General features: G+C 38.3%; 1 protein-coding gene across 1 annotated transcript in view; it reads right to left on the reverse strand.

Moving 5' to 3' along the window:
• Positions 1 to 34: 34 nt before the first annotated feature.
• REEP3 (receptor accessory protein 3) overlaps positions 35 to 23,958 on the reverse strand; it is a 43,004-nt gene continuing 19,080 nt past the window's right edge. The window contains exons 2-8 of the mRNA XM_071749107.1: positions 20,587 to 20,659; positions 17,069 to 17,145; positions 16,434 to 16,554; positions 15,058 to 15,171; positions 7,674 to 7,821; positions 4,734 to 4,879; positions 35 to 3,978 (exon numbers count right to left, since the gene is read on the reverse strand). Of these exons, the coding sequence (XP_071605208.1) occupies positions 3,922 to 3,978; positions 4,734 to 4,879; positions 7,674 to 7,821; positions 15,058 to 15,171; positions 16,434 to 16,554; positions 17,069 to 17,145; positions 20,587 to 20,659 (736 nt within the window). The 3' untranslated portion in view covers positions 35 to 3,921. The remainder of the gene's footprint in view (positions 3,979 to 4,733; positions 4,880 to 7,673; positions 7,822 to 15,057; positions 15,172 to 16,433; positions 16,555 to 17,068; positions 17,146 to 20,586; positions 20,660 to 23,958) is intronic.

Consider the following 23,958-nt stretch of genomic DNA (forward strand, 5'->3'; position numbering starts at 1 on the left):
GTTAATCGTAACAGGTAGTAAAATACCCACTGCATCCTGCTGAAAACAGCATTTATTAAAGATAGTATCAAGATAAATCAATGCATAATGAAGCTTTCCCTCCTAAAAATATGTAAACAAGTTGACAGCAAGTTATTATTACAATACAAAAATTAAAGCTTACATTGCATTTTTTTAAAGCTCCTATATTCAGTTTAAATGTAGACAGTCTCTGGTCTGTAGCATTTAAAAATACAAGTTCTTGAAAAATGTTAAAGTGTTGCCTTTGCACATACACATTTTCATAGAAAAGTAATTAAAAATACCAACTTCCTATTAATAAAAGCAAGACCAAAAATAAAACAAATCTTTTGTCAAGAAGAGCTTGTTAAATGCATCTAGCATTTACTCCACCATGTTTAACCAAATTTTCTTCTGTTCATTTTCAAATTCATTAGAGTTTGCAAAAAGTATCATGGACCATATTCACTTTATTTCATATAGGAAAGCAATTAGCATTAAGTTGCTTTTGTTGGCAATTACCTTGTAACCAGAATCTGGCATGAGTTTATTTGCACCTGAGGTCATCAATTTAATCCTAATCTCAAACTCTATTTTCACATGTACAATAGGCTTTTGCTAAGAAATCTGAGTAAGTTCGGATATATTTTAGAAAGGCTTGAACCTTTATAGGACGTAAGAAATGCATATTCTCTTTTAAAGTACCTGTAACCTCAATGTAAGCTTTTCTTTCACTAAATCAGCAGTCCTGTTGGTGGCAGTCAGTCAGTTCAGTCTGCAGGAAATGCTTTGTTCAATTTGATAGGAGCTACCATTTTACACTTCCAAAATCAAAGAGAATGTTAAGTTAAATTTGGATTTTTGTTTAACATTTTTCCAAGAAGTTCACTTGCAAGAGCTAGACATATCCTTTTTGCAGTTACTAAGGCAAAAGAACTTTGAAAATCATCTGTACACAGTTTAAAAGATTGTGTAATATTTCAAAACCAAACTAAATTCAACAAGCAAAGAGAAATACATATCATTGGGATGAAAGCTAATCATGCCATTGTGCCCTGCAAAGCATCAGCTGACAATGAACAGCAAGAAGGGAAAAAAAAATTAAGATAATACAGTGAACCAATTGCAGGATTAATTCAAAGAGCAAAATCAAGGTGTCAAGAAAAGAACTTTACAGTAGGGTATTAGACTGAAAAAAACAGCTATGAAAACACTGGAAGATTTATCTACACTAAAGACAGTGTATCTGAGATAAGTAGGTTTGTAAGCAAACAGTAATGAATAGGAGTAATACTGCCAGCTTTCCTAGTTCCATGCATAGTTGAGGAAAAAAGAGCCTTTATCTCTACTTAATTAGTAAGTTAAGCCTGTCAGGAGTTACAGCCTCAAGTACATAATGACATGTAGAGCAACTTATTGACCACAAGTGTGAGCCTAAACTACTCAAATTATCTCTAGCCCTGGAAATGTGAAAAGCACACAATCCCAGAAACAAGATCTGCCTGTCACAGGAACTGCAATTCTGAAAGAAGGGCTTACCCTGCTCCTTCGTGCAGGATTCTGATTGGTAGAATGACAAGAATTTTATTGCTTTATTTGCCAAAAAAGCAAACGTGATGAGTAAAGTGCTTAAGGTGGACATTCAACTAGAGACTAAGAGTTAGATATTCCACCCATGGCCTGGGTTGGTTTAATTTCCAAAGAGGGACAAGATGCAAATACAGAAGCCTCAGCTTCCTCTAACATCTTAGCATGGTACATACCTTTACACAGACAGCCTTTCCCTACATTCAGATGAGAAGCATGAACATTCCTGGGGCACAAGTGATGCACCACACCCCAGGCAGGCTCCCTTTCTGATCACTGCCTCCCCCATGGACAACACATCCTTAGAAAAGCTCAATCAGAAGTTGCAGGCTTGGTTAAAGGGTGGGATTTTTGCACCAAACTCATTCAGGAGAGAGCAGCCTTCCTGTCTTGTAGTACAAAAGTGCATCTTCAAGTAAAGTAATACAAGCTTTGACCTTTTAATCACTTATGGACTGTTGCAACTTGTCACTAAAGAATTCAGCTTCCTCGGAGATGCTAAAACCACTGCTTCATCTGTATCTTAATACTTGACCATGACTTTGCACTTGGCTTGCAAGTGCCTGCGACAGCCAGTGAGGAATGCAATGCCAATACAGACCAGCTGCATTTTTATTCATACAATTCAAAGCCTGGACCAAAGTCTACAGAAGACTACTTTAAATGTCAGCATATAGTAACAGGCCATTAAGTGCCCACCAGCACTGAACTTGCTATAGCTGTAATAAAAAGCACAGCAGCAGGCCCTGGCCTTAAGAATATGTTTAAAAACACTGCAGTAAACTTGCAGATGACTGTCAAACCTGGGGAAGAAGAACTAAGGGTAGGAGTCTGAGTTTCAAGAAGGACCACAAGCTATTTTCTCTTCAAGAAAAGTATCATCTCTCCCCATACCAAGTAATAAAATGCTATCTACAAAAAGTGTTTTCTCCCTGAATCCACAGCAGAAAACAGTCAAAGAGAGAACTAAAATCAGCCAAATTCTCAGAACTGCAGGAAGTAGAACCAAAAAGGACCTCAAAAAGTAATTGTCAAGTCCATGTCTAAATTACATTCCCAAATTAATCTCTGTGTAAGAAGTTATGCCATAGGACTCTAGGTTATAAAATGGCTGACTAAGCTGGCGTTTAGAGAAAGGTATTTGTATGTAAATATTTTAGTACTAACTTTAGCAATGAAAGAAATTACTACACAGCCAATTTTAAAATCTACATACGCTATGAAATATAAAAACATACATATATTCATTCTTAATCAATCTATATATATATATTCAATCATTCTTAAAGCAATGCAAAGCAAAACCAAACCAGGGCCTGAACAAGCTATCATAGATGCTTTTATGTCAGCATGACTTCTAACACACAGTTGATGGGCTGATCAGATCCCTGAGGTCTATCACTGGAATTGCTACAAATTTTACTTACCACAATTATAACCAAACACTAATTTAAATCACGTTACTGCTCTCTAGGTGAGGGAGCAAGAAAGACAAATAAAACAACAAACCATATACAGACAAAGAACCCACACAGCCTAGTGATACATCGAAAGGCACCTGATAATATTGTTAAGTGTTAGTAGCAATTATTTAGAGCATCTTAAGTGTACTTTAACAAGATAAATTTTAAAAGATCATGAAGTACAAGGATTCAAAAGAGAAGCATAACCCTACCTAAGAAGTCACTAAAATGACCTGTGCAGCTGTAAATCAGTAAGAGCGTGCAAAACTGTGAAGTTTTGCATAAAGTGCTAAATGTACCCCCTGTTTGCACCCGTTAGTATTATGTAAGTTTGTTAAGCTTGGCAATATGACAAGATGATAATCTTAAAGCTGTACCGTACCTACCTTGTCTTCCCTTTTCCTTTCCCATCATGTACTTTAAGTTGTATATTTTTACATTATACAAAGGTCTTTTCAGGAGTTGTAGTTCAGAAAAATATTTCAAGTATATCTATCTTCCCATGTAAACTTGGGGACACTACAGGTTTGATTTTCACAAGTTCCAAATACTTAACAACTTCTGTTAATTCAATTTGAGTTGTAATTATTTCAGTCTCTTCAGTACCTCTGGAAAAAGGCTGTTTCCTGTTACTTAAGTCCTATTTAAGGAGTGATGAAATTCATACTGTAAATTCTCCAGATTTAAGTCTGAACAATAAACAATTACAGAAAAGCAGAGTAATACTTTATCCAACCATTTAGGTTCATAAAACCCAAGTCCTACCATACATACTCATTATATGAATCAGACACAGATCTTTAACACTTGATACACTGAATTCAAGTTATTATAATACAGCAGTTTGTTGTGCAGCCATTGTGCAATACACTCAGAAGTACACAGCGGGTCTCTTCTTTACTCTGTATTTCAGTGATCCATATCGTATCTGAGGAGGGAAAAAATTATAACTTAAAATGCTGATAGATGACTTAAGGCAAAATATAATTATCCTTTCCACTAACGCAATCTAGTAAGCATCTTTAAATGTGATTTGGACACTCCACAGAATGAGTAAAAGAATCCTGTGACTGAACAAGAAACAGTTTCAAAAGAATTGGACAAAAAGGTGAAGTCTCAACTGTTTAACCAGGATTACCCAAAAACTTTTAAGATTCCATAGACATTTATCCTGAATTATCTTTAAATTGTGACATACAGAAATACAAAACACTTTGAATCCTGCAGAATCTTCTCTTTGTGGATTACAAGCCAAAAAGGGCCATGTCTCTATTGGAGAAATTAAAAAATTCTGAATCTCCTTTAATCCATCAAACAGCAGATGGCTAAGTGGGCATAACCAAGACACACAAATGTAGATAACAACACTGCCACCTACAACCCTTTCAAAGTTAGTGATTCCTGGAATCTGGGCTTGGTGGTGCCACAGTTAGCATTAAGAGCACAAAATCTATTCATCTCCTCTCCCTTTTTCCTTCATTAGATTCCTCTATTTTCCTTAAACATCATAAAGTACAACAGCTCCAAACTTAGTTACGGCATCACGTACTTTCTTCTCCATTTAGCATTCTACAACCCACTTATCACTGAAAACCCTCTAAGATTAAGGGAAAAAAAATCAGCATGAAAAATATAGGTACATTGTTAAAAACAAACTCATTACTTAACTAAGATTATACTTGCCTCTTTACGGCCTTTTTTCACAGATTTCATGCTCTGAGTTCTTCGAAGGCCTCTCTGAACAAACATTTCGTCCTCTGAATGTGTCCCTTCCATCTCTTCATCAGTTTTATCATCTCCAGGATTTTTTTCCAGTGGAGTTTTGTAACCTTTAAAAAACACAGTTTCATTAAAATGTTAGAAAGAAGCAGCTGTAACTCTGATTTGTAAGTAAGCCATAAGTTTCACCTTTAACACTTATCCTTCTTTCTTTTAAATAATATGGTCAGTCTGCCAGCTGTTTCAGACAGATAAACACCTACTCTGCCAGAAGCTTGTTACTTACAGTTCTTCTATTTCTAAGTACCAGGCCATTTCATTTCATAGGTTTGTAATGCAGTGGTCCCCTAATGGTCAGAACCTAAGTCATCAACTTGCTATCATCTCTGCTGCACAATGAACTGCAAAAACTTGAGTGGTCATCTTGAGATTTATGGTCACAATTCCTATGGGAGGAGGGTTGAACTAGATGATCTTTAAAAGTCTCTTCCAACCCAAAACATTCTATGGTTTTGTGATTTATTAGATCTTTCTTCATACTTGCATACCTCTCTGCATATATAACCACAAAGTTCCCTTCAGATCGATACATTATCGAAGTACTGTAAGGGTTGTTTACATCCAGCAGAGAACCGAGATGGTTTTCCCAGGATTCTCACCAGAGGGCGCGCACTGCTCAGAAACAGGGGCTGAGAGCCTTGGGATCCAAGAGCCCTCAACCATTGCATGGTTTGGGATGGAAAGGACCTCAAATATCATGTAGTTCCAATCCCCTTGCCATGGGCAGGGACACCCCATTAGACCAGTTTTCTCCAAGCCCCATCCAACCTGTCCTTGAACATTGCCAGGGAGGGGGCAGCCACAGCATCTCTGGGCAACCTCAGCCAGGGGTTCACCACCCTCTCAGTGAAGAATTTCTTCCTAATATGTAATCTTAATATATCCTCTTTCATCTTAAAACCTCTGCCCCTTGTCTTGACACTCCATGTCCTTGTAAAAAGTCACTCCCCAGATTTCTTGTAAACCCTTCAGGAGCTGGAAGGTGCTGTAAGGTCTCTCCAGAGCCTTTCCTTCTCCAGGCTGAACAACCCCAACTCTCTCAGCCTGTCTTTGCAGGAGAGGTACTCCAGACTTCTGATCACCTTTGTGGCCCTAATCCCCATCGTAGATGTATTTTAAGCACGTTGAAGGTAGTCTAGTTGTTCCCCCTCACACCAAGATTTCCTTTTATAAGGCCATTCCAGAACCTACATGCTGTAACACTCAGACAACTTTTAGACTCCTAACTCAGCTTTATTAATGATAAATGTACATTTTGTCTTAACCCAATATTTTATTTAGGCATAACTAGATTATTTTCTTTTGCTCAACTCCTTATTTTTCCTGAAATCAGATTCATGGTGATCTACTCCACAGCTAATTATTGCTATTCTAGAGCCAAAATGTCTCTACCTCCAAGACAGTTTGAATTAATCTTTTTCAATACAAAAGATTTGCATCACATCTGTTACCCATACAGTTTCTGAGTAGGGAAGTTTGCTGTTATACCAGCACTTCTCTGTTTGTAACACCTCTTCTAATGCATCAGAATTACATTTGCCTTTTTCACAGAAAGTATACTGACAGCTCAGTTATCTTTGATCAATGTCTTTCGACAACTAGGTCTTTTCAACTGATTTGCACAAGAATCCCCAGGTCAGATCACAAAAACATAACATTATGTTAAATGCAATGAACCATTGCTACGTAGTGTTCTTAACTATTTTTGGCCTGATCTTTTTTTAAACCTATAATGCTGAAGAAACTTCAAAGAAAACAGTAAAGATGTACACTAGATTTGGGTCCAGGAGTAGAAACAGTTAAAACTAGCTCTAAGAAAGCATTTTTGATGTGTGAATTTGTATCTCACAATCAGTGGGTATTTACACTGTATAATTTGTACCCTAGTAATTTAGACAAAAAAGATCTCAGTTCCCTGTCTTTACATTGACCTTCACAGGATGCCTGCTGGGCTCAATTAGAAATTCAGCCTAAGGTCACTCAGGTAGCCATTTATTCCTCAGAAACTATGGGCTACCATTCAGTTCCTGGAATTCCTTCTGCTTCTCAAGAATCACCCCTCCCCAAAACAGAGGGCTCAGAAGAAATGATAGGCATACGTGAAAAGAAATAGACCACTAATTTACTTATGTATTTATTTATTTTCTCTCGGGGAAGGAGGGGGAAATATCAACTACTTTACAATGTAGCCTCATCATTTTGAAAGCTGCAATTGACAGCCTTCCACTGAAACATTTCTTCAAGCATCACAGGCTCAAGAGCAAAGTGGTAATATGAAACATAATAATGACAGTAACAGTAAAATGTCTTTAAGAACCACATTCATAATTACACACCATTTTCTGAGTGTTGATGTGCTTCAGTCCATTGTGACAACTTAATGTCTTCACTACCTATCACTACAAGCAATTTTACATTTTGAATTATCATTACAGACCTACTGAATTAATTCCCACAAAGTTTCTCTTTTCATTTATTGAGCTCCCATGAAATTTATGATAAATTTTTTGTACATTTGTCACAGAAACAACCCACCATGATGTTTTGGGTTAGTTTGTTTTGTTTTTTTTTTTTTTTACTTTCAATAAGCTTTACTTTCGAAAGGAATTCTCTTTCCTAATTGGCAAAGACAGGACTAATGAGTAAAGTATGACTCTGCAGTTAGTGGCTCTGAGAAGAAAATTTAGAGAGGATTTCTTAACTGTCATAATGTATCTTGCTCACACCAGCTCTGTTCAAGTGTAGGGGAATTCTTTAAAGGCCTTTACCATTTCTAGAGTAAATATATTCCTGCATTCACTTTTGTCTTTGGTGAATTGTTCTTTTAGCTAGATGGATACTTACCTGAAGATTCACTTGCAGAGGCCCTGGTTTTCTTTTTAGCTTCTGGTAAGGTCTGATAGGGTCTCTGTCCTACTGGCTCATCTCCTTGTATGGAGGTCAAGTCGTGCATACTGAAACTTCTCAGCTTCTCAGTTATAGCACCTTGACCCTGAAAGGAGAGTAACAGCATCTTTAAAAAGCAAGCAAGCAGAGGCTCAACTTTGCTGTTCAAAATGGGTTATGATGTTTAAGCCCATGCTTCCTTTGTTGCACTACAAAATTCACTGAACATAAAGCATGCAGTAAGATTAAAATTTGCTTTAAGTATTGCTTTTACTCAAATATAACTGCTCCTAAACAAAAAAAGTTACAGATAAGCCAGAAGTTTCATTACTAATGTCTCATTTCACTCCTATAATCTGGGCAAATAAAGACTTTTTTGGGTGAAGGAAAGTGTTTAAAAAACACATCAGAAATGCTTGATTTGCTTCAAAAATTCTATTTCTCCAGCAGTGCTAGGTAGCATGATAGTGGGTTTAAATATTTTGGTTTTAAAAATGTGGCTGAAGATAAAAAGCTATTTCCTGTTTTATATTTTACCCGCTACAGATTTAAAAAAAAAAGAAAGGAAAAAAGTGTTAAAAATACATCCTGTAACATTAACTCAAGTAAACTGAGAAACTGGCAGCACTACAAAAGCTCTAGTTGACAGAAACTTGAGACCACAAACCAAAGTAGTCCTGCCTGGACTACAGCCTAGCAGGTTCTCTTACTGATGTAGATTACTCATGTAATACAAACCCAAAAGCTCAAGCGACATATAAGGACAGTTGATCACATTTGAACTTTAGTGTTCCTTCTCTGATTTTCTTTACATCTTTTTTATATGGGACATATAGAAAACTCCTCTTTCCATATGAAGAAGGGAAAAAAGGTCATCAAGCAGTTCTTTCATCCTACACCAGATCACCTTATTACTAGAGCACTGAAGCCTGATTTATTATATAAGCAACTAAAAGGACAAGCACGTTACTCAATGTCATGTTAAAATTACGTTTAATTCTTCCTCCTCTGGAATATGAAGAAAAAAAATAGCCATTTCAGAGGAAGGCTGACAAGCCTGTGCATGAGTCCCGCTTCGAGCAAGGGTTCAAGATTTTGTTTCATTCTAACAAATTATGATTTTAATTAAAATTCCTCATTTGAGCATTACATTACTAAGCAGTACCAGAAATCTGAGTACAATTCCACACAACTTCTATGCCACAGCACCAGCATAAGGCAGTTCTGGCCACAAAATGGACACAGACATTTTTTGCCCACTCATGGACACAAACACTTGTAGCTGATACATGAGGATACTAAATTATTCCATGTTAGCAATACCCATGTGAATATCCATGAAGAGACAGCAGAGATACTCCTTAAGCTTGCATGGCTACCAAAGTGTGTGTGTGTGTGAGAAATGTCTGAGAACTAATATCAATTTTCTCAAGACAAATGATTAGTACAGCATTGTAAAACTAGGTGTGCCACATAGGCATGAAGAGCCTCTCCATTCACACACTGACACTAAACAACAAAAAAGAAAGGGTTTCTTATGAAGGAAATAGAAGGCTTTACTTGAAGGCTTTCTTCCTGCATACAGGTAGGATGTCTGACAGTTCAAGAACACAACTACAGCTTGTCTTTGAGTTAAAATGTGCAGTCTGTGTACAGTCTGTATGCTGTAGAAATTCTGAATTTAATTTTCCCTTAAATTGCTTATTTAAGGCAGGCCTGTTGTGCCTTAAGGCAGGAATCCTGCCCTTCCACTACTCCACTTCTTGTATTGAAAAGCATTTGCACAGCAAATCAAATCAGGAACCAGCTATGCCTGAGACATAACAATCAGCTCCTAGGACACTGAAGAAGAGAACTGGAGAGACAGGACTGCTTCTTCTGACAACAAATAATGTCTTGCAGCAGATGCTGTAAGCTGTTAATACTTCTGGATCAGTCTGCACCCACTGCCTGAAGAGATGCAACTGGACTCACCTCCCAACCACTGAACACTGATGAATACATAAAATTTACAGTTGGTCCTGAGCAGAATCCACATAAACCCAGTGTAACTTCACACTAAGCGTGGACAGAATCTACTATAAAGCAGCAACAGAAACTAGACTTGGCCAGAAGCAAAAGTAAAGAAAGCCACACTGTGTCTAACAGTTGCACAGCAAGTTCATTCATTATGTGATGTATTGCAACATACATTTGGAAATTGTACAGGATAATGTAATTAAGATTATAAGTGACATGCTAAAAAGAATTCAAATTACAGACCTGTATTTCCTATTCCACTAGTCCTCTAGTCCAGAGGAGTAGATCCAAGCGGGGAACATTCAGCCACATTTTTCAGTATAACTTTTTAGATACAGAATTTTGTTTTTCAAAGAGGAAAAAAGTCAAGCTATGTGCCATAAAATAACATTGTGCCTTGAACCAAACTGCATGCTCGATGAGCCTAGAGCTCCCGTGGAGCACTGCCTCATTCAGTGAGGACATAACAGATTCATACAATGGGCCCTTCATTCCAAAACTACTTGCCAAGATGGAAAGTTTTGCTCAAGTTACAGAGCAAATATTAAGAAGATTGAAAGGACACATATACAACTTATAGACACAGCACATATGCCCAAGGGGGGCAGTAGGAATGGGAGCTGCACAAGCACTTCCATACTGCAGAGGAATGGTCACACGTTATACTCATCCTGTGCAAGTACTCCCTAAGGTCCCCCTTGCACTTCCCCTGGTCTCCTTCTTCAATGCTCTCTCCATCCCACCCCTGGGAAGATCCAGTCTAGTCAAATCAAGATTGATTGCTTCTTCACACCACTGCACAGACTCACTGGAGGACAAATTTCAAAGTGTGTTCTGTAGGTGTGTGAGTTTTTATAATTAATTTCGGGTTTAATTATAAAAATCCCCACATGTCACTGTGCTCATACACCACTGAAGTTCTTGGGAGATGCTTCTCCCCCCAGCCCATGCCCAAAAGATAATTGCTTTTGGACAAAACAAAGCATTTCATGAGGATCTGGATTACAATCATTCTGGCTGAAAAACATTAAATACCCTCTCTACTGCAGGAAATGAGAGCAAAATCCGCATTTAAAATATTAATGTACTAAGAGCTCTGATATCTTGTTTGAAAGCTCAGAGTGGCACTAGCCAGAGCTTGAAAGCAAGATGCTTATCCACAAAACCAAAGGCAACACAATCCCATTTACACTCCTGCCACGGGTAGGGGTGGCAGCAGCCATCACCTCTCCCCAGCCACACACACACACAGCTCATGGTGCTCCTCAAATGACAATGGCACAGCAGCTGCCACGGCTGCAGTGATGTCCCATCCACCCAACATCTCATACCAGTAAGGAAGAAAGACAATGGAGTGCATCCAGCCTAGAGGCTGCCAAACAAATTACACTGCAAAAGACTGAAACACACATTTACAATTACAATGCAGGCAAAAAAGCAGAGACCAACTTCAGTGCTCAATTTTCTATGTAAATGAACCTTGAAGAGAGATGACCCGTGAAGTTTGGGTTGCCTTGAACAAAATGCAAGTCTTCAAAAATGAGTCTGCTTATTTATTCAATAGTGCTTCCTAAAACATATGAAACACTTTTCAGAGACCATATTCATTACTAGTAACCAACCTGAAACACAAATTTTAAGTAGTAAAATGGCTTTCTATATCTATTTTTTAATAAATACAGCCTACTTAAGGGACTTCTTTTTAGACTAGTCAGATTCTAGTAAATTATTAGCCTGAAGTCTCATCCAATGACCCTCATATATCAAATGCCCCTCTCCGTTTTGTTACTGAGCATGTATTTTTCTAGTCTACATTAAAAAGCCAGGGAAGTGGCCATAAACAGACACCACACAGTATGTCTCCCTCAGGGCCTTTTCTTTGTATTATTATTTTTTAAATTGGAACTTGCACCCCCTCAGTGGTCAGCTTCACTGAACAATGCTGTTTGCCTTCATTGGGCAAATTCTCCACAGACCACGTGTCCTCAGAGCTGCTGGGAGCTCTGTGGCTCCCACATGTGCAGCACCCACATTCCCAGCTGTTCTCTCCCTAATCCGACCCAGGCTGACAGGGAATGACTTCTGTTCCCTCTCAACCTGGAGAGGGACTGCTGTCCCGTGAATGACCTCTTCAGCATGCCAGGCAGTCCCAGGAGGGAGGAGGGATGAAAGCAGTGCTGCTGGGGAGCTGAGCTGCTCCTTGGGATGCTGGCTGTGTGCCCCTGGCTGCAAGACATCTCCTCCCTCTGTGTGTGAGTGCAGAGAGGAAGCCCCAGCAAGGGCATTAGAGAGGCAGCAGAGTCAGGATGACTAAGAGATGTACTGAAACACAGCCCTCAAAATAAAGAATACTTCACAAATGAACAACAACATTTGTGTGACCTCAAAGGACAGTGCATTTCACAGCTTAGCTGGCAACCATCCCACATGTGGTGATACAGACACCAGTTTTTGCTAGGAGCTTGAGAACTGGGAATTTACATGTTGGCAAAAGCTGGAATGTACAGGTAACCCATGTCTCAGAAGATCTGGAGAGAAGACACATCAAAAAACAAGATGTAATCAGTGGAACTTACTGCTGTGGACATAATTTTCACAAATCCATACACTACTGAGCTCAAAGAGCTCCAACAATTTTCCTTTCATTAAAGACATCTTGTTGCTTTTATGATCTGAAGAAAAAATTTATCAGTTAACTATTAAGGTCAGTCTAGAGCATATTTCAACTCTTAAGTTTCCTTAAATCAGGACTTCTAAAGGTTTTTCTTAACTTAACATGACAACACCACAATTTATTTTGCTAATGTATGCTATTGAGCAAGTTTTGAAACACTGTGTTTTATATGAACAGTGGCTAGCTTGTACCAGCTAAAAATATCCATAAAAGAATGTAAACCATAAGCCTTGACTCCTGCCAATTACATTTTAACTGAACTACAGTACAGCAGGTTTAAATCTATGTCAAATGTTAGCAGACTGACCTGGCTGGCTTGGCTGCTCCAACCTCCCCTACACAGCCAAGTAGCCTTTAGTACTAATCCCCTATTCCTTTGACACCCCTTGGAGAAAACTGCTCTTTCCCACACTTGATCTTGAAAATATTCCAGAGTTTCCAAGCAATTTTCTCACCCTCCTACAGTCAGCATAACCAGACATCATAACATCTTCTGCTTGGAAACTTGAGTGAACTGAACTGAAGCTTTCTTTGGACCTCTTTTTCTCTTTAAACCTCCCACATTCTCTACTCCTAAACAGAGATCAGCTATGTCAGAATAAGCATGCCTGCTCCAGAAAAAAAAAAAAAAAAAGGATGAAAGCGTGTCTCCTTCCCATCAAAACTGATCCCACTAATCAGATTCCATTCCTGAAATCCTATAGCATGCTCCACTAGCTCATGCTGAAGGGATAATCTTTTCACCTGCTGGAGGCAGCAGTCAACTCTTGAAAAACAGGGACCAAAATGAAGAACACATGCATTGTCTCCATTTGCTTGAATGGAGCAGTCACGCTCAGCTTTTTGGAATGACAAACCAAAGAGAGGTTTCACATGCCAAAATAAAGATTTTCAGGGAGTCTCCTCTTTCACACTGTGAAAAACCATGTCTATTTTAGGTCTTTGGTATTGTGGTGGTTTTTTTGCCCCAGCATCTCATCTGCACTGAACTAATTCTGTACAGATATTCATGAGCATGGTTAACAAGTTTTAACAAATAGAGTGGGCATCTTGCCAGTCACAGCTGAATAGCAATGAAATCTAAACATGGACATTTAGGAAAAAGTTATTCCTTATTTCAGAAGATAAGTGGGAGCAGATAATTGAGTCACTTATTTTTCAATATTTTTGTAACACCATAAGGATTAACAAGGAAATATCCAACCTTCTTAAGACAGCCAGACACAAGAAAAACACAGAGCATGTCTCATTACAGGTGTACACTGCAATAAATTATGATTTGCTGGTTTGGCTAAGAATTTGCATCTTAGCATTTAGCTCAGTTCTTCAACGTTTTCCCCATAAAGTATATTGAGGTTTCATTTGTTGGGTTTTTTTGTTATTTAAATAATTTATTTATACTCTGGATACTTTTATTACATTTAAAGGTGTACTGCATTTCATCTAAATTATTTTCTTATTGCCTCAAGGCAATATTATGAATCTGAATAACAAAAAGATAACCAGAGATCAAATTAAATCCCATTCTCAGTATTTTTAGGCTGATTACATCCACACTTTAAAATAAAGTGATGTTTTTTACACTACCACCCACATTTATACTTAAAAAGAGAGAAAATTAACAAGATATGCATTACTTTTTCCAAGCCTTTGTGAGATGGCATTTTAAAAGGTAGTTTTAAGAAACATCTTTGATTTATAAAGCAAAGAGTTCACATAGAAGCAAAGAAGTTTAAGTCAAATGCTAGCTCTACCTATTTAACTTTAACAGCCAGGAATCTCTACATTACTCTGTTATCTACTAACAGGTTTTCATTCCTGTTACTGCGAGCACAGCAGTTTTGTTTATTTCCAGGAAGAAATTAATCCTAATCACCTTAGAATTATCATTTAACTAGGGAATACACATCTTCCTTTCCATACTTATTTTGTCTGTTTAAATTACTATTAGGTAGTATATACATTGCCCAAAATTATACTCTTGGTGGGCCACAATTTGCTTAGAATCTTAGTTATGAGCTTACATTTTGTTTTCCTAGACCTACAACCCTCTGAATTTCAACTACAGGTCACGATTTTTGCAGGAACCTAACTGGGGAACAACCACAGGTTACTTAATGACTTAATGGAAATTACACAACAAAGCAAGAGTATTCTAAACAGCTATATGCAAGCTTATGCTTAGTGTATTAATGTAGTAATTCAATCAGCAAGTTGCAAACAAGTTAATTGTGTCAAGATAACTTTTATCTGTGGTAGTAATCTTTCATGCCTTACTTCATATGTGGAGTTACCTCAAGTTGATTGGAGAAAAACAGCAGAAAAGCCAGATATCCTTTTAATAGTTTGTTTACCAACAAGAAAGCACAATAGAGATAGAAAAGAAACAATGGTCATCTTTGCCAAAAACCAGCACAGAAAACTGCATGGTATATTTTGAATTACAATAAGCTGATCCCCACCATCCAAGAAACAACTATAAGCCACCTTAATTGTGGTACAAGGAGGACTAGAGGGCTGCAACCATTAGATTGTGTTCCAGGTTTTCAATACCTTGCAGAATTTATCTTTTTGTTTAGGAGTGGCAAATCCTCAGTACAATTACTGTTCTACAACAAGGACAAAAGAAATGAATGAAAACAAAGTTACCTTTACAGCTGCTGTCACTGCAGCGGTTGCTGCCAAATTCAACCCTTGCCTTCCAAAATTCACCATGGTCTCATAGCCTCTTTCTTTGGCCTGTACGATGTACTCATCAATCTCCTAAAAGCAAAACATACTTAAAGTTCAGGCTGTGCATAAGAGAGTTACATTACCCCACAGTACTATTTTTCCATCAGTAAAAGAAGATAGAAGAAATCTTTAAGAAAATATTTAAAGGGATAATTACTCTTTCCTTTGCATACTGATGTTTCAGTCACTTATACTCATTTAGAAAGGGATTATGCCTGGTCAAACAAGATGATAAAATAGATCACTTTTGTCCTGCTCAGAAACATTGCAGATACATCGCAAGTTCCCTACAGAGAATAAGCCTAACTTGTCAGACAAAAGTTATTCAAGAAAGAATTTGCTTAAGATGAAATGAGAAAGGTCCTTAGAAAGACAGACTCACAAAGAATGTCTGAATTGAAAGCTTTTCACATAGTTAAGTACCAGAGTCATGACATTTATTCCCATCTGGGGTAAACTCCTGGAGCTGGAGATAAAGGCTTTGAGGTAGTTCACAACAGCTATCTCAGTATGGGGAAAAAATCCTTGTACCTTACAAAGCTGTACACGGTTTATAGTTCAACCTTCAGAAGGTCAAGATGGCCTGACTGTTCCTATCAGTGGCAATCATGTCAGCTACCTGTTTTACCTAATAAAGGCCAAGTCCTGTTTTCTGAAAGCTGTGAGGTTTTTCCAGTGGCAGCCTTCACACCTTTGCTGATCGCTTTTCAAAGCCAAACAGGAAACTGAAGAAAAGCTAAGCAGATCTGTGGCTCTCTCATACTTTGGCTAAAGCTGGATATCCTTTTGCCATTTTCTGTTTGAGTACTTTCTGTTGCAGACAGGCCTTCCCTTAAACCTCAGTAAAAAGTCTCTCCTCTTATCCTGTCAGTTTGCTCACCAGAAAAGCCATTGATGTGACTCGTCCTGAGAAGTTTTATTACTGGGTTATGCTAGAAAGAATGGCAACATGAACAGCTGATGCTAAAACTGTAGTCCCACTTTTCACAGAGAGCATTGCACATGTTCTTCCACAAAAAGTCAAACTGCATCACTTCTACTCAGCTGGGGTCCCCATGGTGCACTAAGCAGACCACAGAACAGGAAGCTCTCTCATATCAATGAAAAGTACACTACCTGCTCACCCAAGTTAACAAAAGCTTATGTATGGACATATGCCTCTGATAGTCCAAGTTCATTGTGGCTGGCAAACCAATAACACACTTGCCTGCTTTTATCAAGTGTCTAGCAACAGTATTTTAGCATATGGTATTTCCATATTGGGCATTAAAAATATGAAAGGCGTTCCTTACCCTTTCTTTAGAAGAAAGAAGAGGGTGGAGAAATTTTCTGTAGATTAAACTTGCTCCTCGAGTATATGGGCAAAGGAGCCAAATAACAAAAGCAATCTTCAGTTCATAATACAGTGGAAACCTACAGAGAAGTTAAAGGTGGCATGAAAACAACTGCAGCAAGAACATGCACAGTAATTAATCATAATTAAATGATCTCTTAAAAAAACACAATTACATACTAGCATACAGGATTCTTGACACACAAGGAGTTATTAAACAAAAATTAAACTAGTTACAGACCTATGGATGTAATTTTTTTAATTGTCACTACTCTCATTTAAGAACTGGAAACAGTGTACTTGCTTTGCATTATACATTCTTGCACAGAAAAATTATAGGCCATCCTTTTCAGTTCCATTCCCCCTATTCAGTTTCTACAGCAAAGGTGAAAGATTCAGAAGTTTCTACTTTGAATAACAGTGTACAAGCTTGAAAGCAGAGGTTATTCTTCACATACATAAAGATCCTTTTCTGAAAAAAAAAAAAGGCTATCAACAAGCACAACTTCTTTGTAAAAATTAAATCATTACAAATCAGAGAACATCAGAAACAAATACAGTTTCATCCAGAATTTGTAAAAAGCAGGCTCTTACCAGGAGACTGTTAGGTCAGTTATTGTTTCAGAAACTGTATAAAGAGCAAACACAATCCAATACATCATCCAGCGAACCTGAAAATTAAAATAACATCTTCAGTAGGAATCTTGATTTCACAAAAAAAACCAAACAACACTATACACCCTACAGTCAATTAAAAGCTGTCAAAGCAAAACAGGCAACACTATCTCAGTCTGCATCAACCAGGTTTCAAATGAAATTATAGAAGAGCCCCTAAGAGGTTTCTATTAGTAAGTAGAACTGGTGGCAGCTGCAACAAAGTAAGTGAAATGGCTGGGTCATCAGGGTCATCACTTCACCAAGATTGGCTTCACAAGTTTGATTCTGGCTGCAGAAAGCTTTAGTGGCAAGCAAAAACACTGCAAAGAGTTCGTAGATTATCGTTAAGTATGAAATGCAATCCCCACTACAGCACGAAAAGATATTTCACTCCCTTCCACACTCATCTGTACACTGAAACCTCACACACTATAGTCAGCATTAGCAAGGCAGGCACTTCTTGCTTTCATTTCAGAACATTCCTTACTCGGCTATACTTAACAGTTAAGTCCTGTATGTGTGATTAACATTATGGTATGAACACTGGCAAGACAGGGGAAAAAAAGCAGAATGGGGGGGGGGGAAATGAGTAGTGAAAACGGGGAGGGGATTGAGCCTATTTCATAGCTACGCACTGTGCTTTAAAACCACTGCCTTTGTCACAACATCAGACCCATTTATCTGCAATGCTTTTCAGTTTGAAAAGAAAGTCATGTGATGACATTCTTCACTTCACTTCACTTGAATAAACTAAGACAAACAGTACACAACAGCTGAAGTCACCTCCACCCGGCCATGTGACATGAGACTGGTGACCCTTCCATGAACCAGCCAACACCTTTAACAGAAATAACATTAACACCCACCCTTGCCCCATCAACCTAAGCATGATGCAATGCAATTTTGAAGCTGTCACACGAGACTGATTTTTTTCCAATATATTTTATCCATGCTAATGACTCTTTAATCAAGATCTCTTTATTTATCCAATTAGGAACAACAGTAGAAGTAGACTTTTTCTTGGGCTGCTAGGAACAGCAACAAACACTCCACAGAAAGGCTCATGAGCTCTGCCAAGGGGAGAGGGTGATACACATTAGACACTGCCTGACTATCCTCTACTTAAATATGAAGTTACAGAAGCCTTGACTGAGTTTTGCTTAAGCTAAAAGGGTGATTACATATTGTTTTCTTGTGCTTTTTTCCTGCCATCCAAGTGTTAAGCTTATTTTTATTGGCTTTGGCTAAAGCACATCCTTTCAAATCAGGATTTGGAAGGCAGCATTTGAGAAGCCTGTTTTTCCAGACTTCTAAACTACTTTTCAGATGCTTATTACAAACACTCTGGTGTAGCAGACTGAAAAAAACTCCTCAAAGATTTAAGTCAGCTCCATTAAACCTGGGTAATTACAAGAACAAACAAATCTCAAAGGCACAGATCCTATTTTCTAGAACTCAAGTCCATAAGTCTTTTAAATTACCAAAGCCAGCAGCACCACCATTTCCCCCCCCCCCCCAAAAAAAAAATCTCTGAACAGTTTGCTGTATCGTAGCCGAAACAGCAAGTCAAGATGTCTGTACTTTTTGTTTCATTGTTTTTACTGGTGGAGGCAGTGCTCAAGTTAAAAATTTCACTGTTACAAAGCTCTTGCAATCCAGCAAACAAAAACAGATGGCTCCTGAGTCACACATAACCCTAGAAGTGAAGTTGTGCTCAGGCCATAACTTGACTGCCAGCAGAGCTGTACCATTTGGAAGGCTGCTGTTAAACCTACACCCTCTCCTGAAAGAAATTAACCTGCTGGGAAGATGAAAGCCATCCATCTCCTCTTAGATCTACCTGGACACTCAACCCAACCACCAACAGAGTGGTAATTTGCTAATGAATCAATGCAATATTCTGCCCATGAAAAAGTCACTGTTATGGTTCCCATTCATCTCAGACCCATGAACATTTTGTATACAGTGGCAAGTTCAGGGACTGCTCAAAGGCAACAGGTGACTGAAAAGCAGGGTTCTCACTCTAAATGAAAATACACAGGTGGAAAAATACAATTCCAGGCCCTACTAAAGGTACTAAGTGACTGACAAGTACCTCTGAAAATTGGTGCCTAAGACAAACAGCTAAGTCATAGTTAACTGGCCAATTAAGGCGAGTTAAAATCTCAGCATTCTAAAAACATGACTTTTATTTTTCTAGACAAAAGGTAATGGTAACCTCTTAAATTAAGGTGATTTCTTGTATTAGAATTTGAAATTGCTCGCAGCCTGCAGATCCCTTTTGAGGGAGCAGATTATAAATTCTTTGTATTTTGTACTTTCCTTTCAGGGTAAAGTAAGCATGAAAGAGGAGAAAATTTTCTATTATTTTTGAGGATTTCTTTTTCTCCCAGAAGTTTAGTTCTGGAAAGCACTAGCTCAGTGTGCACAAATAAGAAGATCTAATCAGCTTGCACACATGAACCAGAAGTGTGAATATGATGCCCACTTTAGAGTCTTGATGGAGTGAGCAGACTAAATGTAAGACATGAAGGGAAGGAAGGACAGCTACTGCATTCTACCACTCCAAGTACAAAGCAGAGACTTCACAGATCCAGATGGCAGCATCCAGTCACAGCTACAGCTGCTGAGCTCAAGTCACTGATGGCACTGACTCCATCCTGAGTCAGGCAGCTGAGTTAAGAACAAGGTTCAGGAACAAATATAGGTTTGTTGCTGAAATCAAGTTAGGCTCTCTCAAGACAAGGAAGTCACTCGGTGACCCAAGCTCCTTCGGACTGCAACTGGGTAACATTCCTGTCATAATCATCATTGCTCACCCTGAAAAGTAAATAATGTAACAAACCAATTCTAATCTGCAGTAATGGGGCTTTTCTCTATCATACTCTTCTGTCTGTTCTCCTCCCTTCCTTCACATCACCTTAAGCAAATCTTTTCCTTCACCTACTACATTTTTTTTCCCGTTTAAGGAACAAGAGATTAACCAAAGCTAGACTTTCCTCAGGCTTTGAATTCCCTGTTGAGCTCCATGCAATGACAGCTGAACTGCTGCTGTTTGGTCACCAAGAATCAATTTGTCATTCCTTACACTTATGGTGTTGGCAGAATTAGGAAACCTTTTTTCTGCCCCCTGCCCAAGAGTATGTTATTTTGGGCACTTTGCTGAAATACAGCCAACACTAAGTTAATGCTTAAAGATCTTCCTAAACATACCCACATATCACATAGCACATTAGACACGCATCATCCAAGGCTATGAAAAGCTTGAGAAACCTTAACTTTTGCCCTCAAAACAAAAATCACTGGATTACCATTAGATTCACACAGGGTTTGCATCTAATATTTAGCTGGATGCATCAAACTTTCATATGATCTAACACACTGCATAATGAAAATTGCACAGTTCTATGTCAGCAGAGGCATTTAATTTAGCAATTAAAAGAAATGTGACTTACATATTCCTTCACATTTTTTGTCTTCACAGCTTTGTATGAGTAATAGGCAGGATACAGCATCCCGAACACCAGCCTATTAGAAAATAGAAAGAATTTTCAGAATCTGTGATGCTGTATATGACACAGCAGTGACAATGTACAATTAGAACAATGCATACAACTTTAAAAAAAATTCCATTCTCTCACTTGAAAACAAAAAAAGTCACAATTCATAGGTTGCTTGGAAGAAGTTTAGCAATACACAAAAATAGTGCAACATGAACAGAAAAGGGTGTATGCCCTTAAGACAAGAGTTTCGTAAGACTGCCTCTGATAGATACTGCAAACTCAACAGCTCTCCTGGTTCAGCTACAAGTAAAACCAGTTCTGCAGCCTATCCAAAACAGAAGACTGTTTGCCATTAACAACAGTGTTACCACTCTTAGAGCCTTTAACAACTATTGGTCGGTTATCAGAATTCTCTTTTATGGGATTACCAGAAGATCCTTCAAAAGCAATTCTAAACCAAGATGAACTACATAATTTTATCTCCTTTTGCTAGAACTCTGCAACAGCAACACATGGAAATGGAGGCCATCAGAAACTAATCCTGATTTATTCAGACAGCAAATCTTTACTAAAACTCATCAAAAGTAAGGTGCAGAGCAGGGTGAGAGTGTGCCAAGAAATCTACGTTGAGAGCAGAATCAGAAAAAAATCTGCTCTAACGCAGCTTTGTTACAACACAGGATTTACCAGTAAGTCTTGGCCACTGACTAGTGGAGCAATTCTTCGTGAGAAATTGAACAGCCATAGTTACCATCTCCTTGACAAATACAAGAGCTCCATACTTCCATTTGAGCAGCTTGTTGGACTTTGTAAAGCCAGGCAGTGTCCAGCTCTTAGTTCCAGCTGGCCTAAAGCAGCAATTACAGAAAAGTCAAGCTACCTCTCTGCAGCATCACTTACACCTTGCTCAGGATGGTTATGTGGGAGAAATCTACACTTCTAGGGATATCCAGAGATCTTCCAAGAAAGTTAAGAATTCTTGAGTCATTTAACTTCTCTCAGTTAGGTGAAGGAAGATGCATCACGTGGTTGTTGGTTTTTTTTTCAGTAAGAGTCCACCTTGACAGACTTGGCAGTTAAGATTCCAAGTCAAATGGCTGAAGTTTACCGAAGTAAATAATCAACTAAAATTTCGAGTTTTCTGGTTGTGTCAGGTAGCTTTAAATAAGTAGTTCTACCTACAGAGCCACTGCAGAAGGCTGCACAACATTAACAAGCTTTACTTTTAAACCCAGGAAAGAATTCCTAGAACTTTTAGACCAGTTTGAAATAAACTATCTTATAAGCACCACTGTGACATGTAAGCTGAAAACTTCAGGGTACTAAAGTCATTTCCAGAAGTTAACTTGTAGTCCACAAATGAAAAAACACATGGAATTCTTAACAAAAAAGGGAAAATACTTTCTTCAGCATTACAGATACCACAGAGAGAGGGTTTCTCCATCTTTACTGTGAGAGAAACACTGATACCCATAGAAGGAAGCCTGTTGCAGGGGCAGAGGAATACTAACAGCAGTACTGATGTTAACCTAAAAATGCCACAAGTGAGGGGGAATGATAACCATATGGAAGTGTAATTGCAGAACCCTTCACATTTTAAAGGGCCATATGAAGTCATCTAGTTCAAACTCAAACCTCAAATATTGCTCAGACCAAGACTGATGCCAAATTTAGACCAGGCTGCCTAAAGCTTCAGTCAGGTCTTGGAAGACTTCCCAAGGTATTTCACATCCTCTCTAAACAACTTATTCCAATGCTTAATGGGCCTCCTTGTGCAAAATTTTAGCTGTGTCCACTCAGAACCATTAATTCATGACCATTGCCTTGCTTGACTGAGTAGCACGGCAAGAGAATGGGCCTGGCTCTTATGGCCTCCAAAAAGCTCCAGCAAATTGCAAATAATTTCCCCAAAGCCTTCCCTTCTCTGGCTGAACAGGCCCAGTTCATTCTGACTGTCCTCACAAGTCATATTCTATGACCATCTTGGTGGCCTCCACTGAACTTCCTGAAACAGATTAACATCTTGCACTAAAACCAGACACAGTCACATGTGTGAGTCTCACATCTACATCCCCATCCTCACCTGAGCATCTAATATGTATATGTTTTCCTCATAACTTAAAAATTATAAAGCACAATTTGAGAAAAATCCTCAAACACTCAGCCATGTATTTTCACACCTTTATAGAACAAAGAAAACTAAATGGTTTTAATTGCACTGAGAACAATGAATTACTGCCCAATTATAAGTCAGCATCAAAGCTAATTAATAATGTATAGCTCTTTTCTAGGATGCATTCTACTCCAAAACACTGGATATCTGACCAAATCTTCTGTGGCACTTGGTCAATCTTTGCATACATTTACCCACACAACAGAGCTTTTAATGGCTGATAGGGGCAGAGGAGCTGAAGAACACATCAAACAGGTGAGATCAGATCCCCACGAGATATACTGGGAAGGGATGGTGGATTGCAGATCACTTAAAACAATATTGATATGAAAAGGCATAGCTGGTGTACCACAGCAGACATTTAAAACCACATTCTGGATACTCAGAATTTCACAATTCATGCTAAACTGGAGTTAAGAGGAGATGGTTCCTGAAGCTCTTTAGTCTGTATGGGCAAGCTGCTTCTCTACCACAGCACTTTACCTTCATGCTTCAGCTGCTGAAATGCTTTTTGAAAGAGTCCGGACTACTTGAATTCCAGTTCAGCACACTAATCTGTAGAAGCCTGCCCAAATACAGCTCTACTACAGTCCAAAAACCTTTCATCCTAAAGCCAAGAAAAACAGTCAAAAAACCCAGAATGATTTTATCTCCAACTTGGAGAAAAAAAAAAAAAAAAACAAAAAAAACTGACAAGTTAAAAACCTCACTTCACCCAAATAACAGCAGATCAAGAAACAGAAGGAATACGAGACCAACTACCCTTGATTTTGATGAACTTCTGTTGACATCTCCTCCGGTTTCGGCCCTGTGAAATACTCAGTTTAGTAGCCCTTCATCTGTAATGGTTCTCACCTTTCCTTGTTCTTCTGGATGAAATTATAACCATTAAGTATCAGAGATAAGGAAAGTCTTATTAATCCTAAAAACGTAGCACAAACTTTATAAAGGCAGATGTATATTTTTTCAAATACATTATCCAAAACCATAAAAGTGGTTATGAGCATCATACCCACTACCAACTCTCAGACCACTGCACAACAGCCTCTCCCAAATAAAAAATACTAGAAAGATATTTAAATGACTACTAGTAGCATGCACATGTAAGTTTCTTTCAATCAAACCTATGAGAGTCTGAATCGTTTTGATTT

This window comes from Heliangelus exortis, chromosome 7 (genome assembly GCF_036169615.1).
Source record: "Heliangelus exortis chromosome 7, bHelExo1.hap1, whole genome shotgun sequence".
In the NCBI taxonomy this organism is placed as follows: Eukaryota; Metazoa; Chordata; class Aves; order Apodiformes; family Trochilidae; genus Heliangelus; species Heliangelus exortis.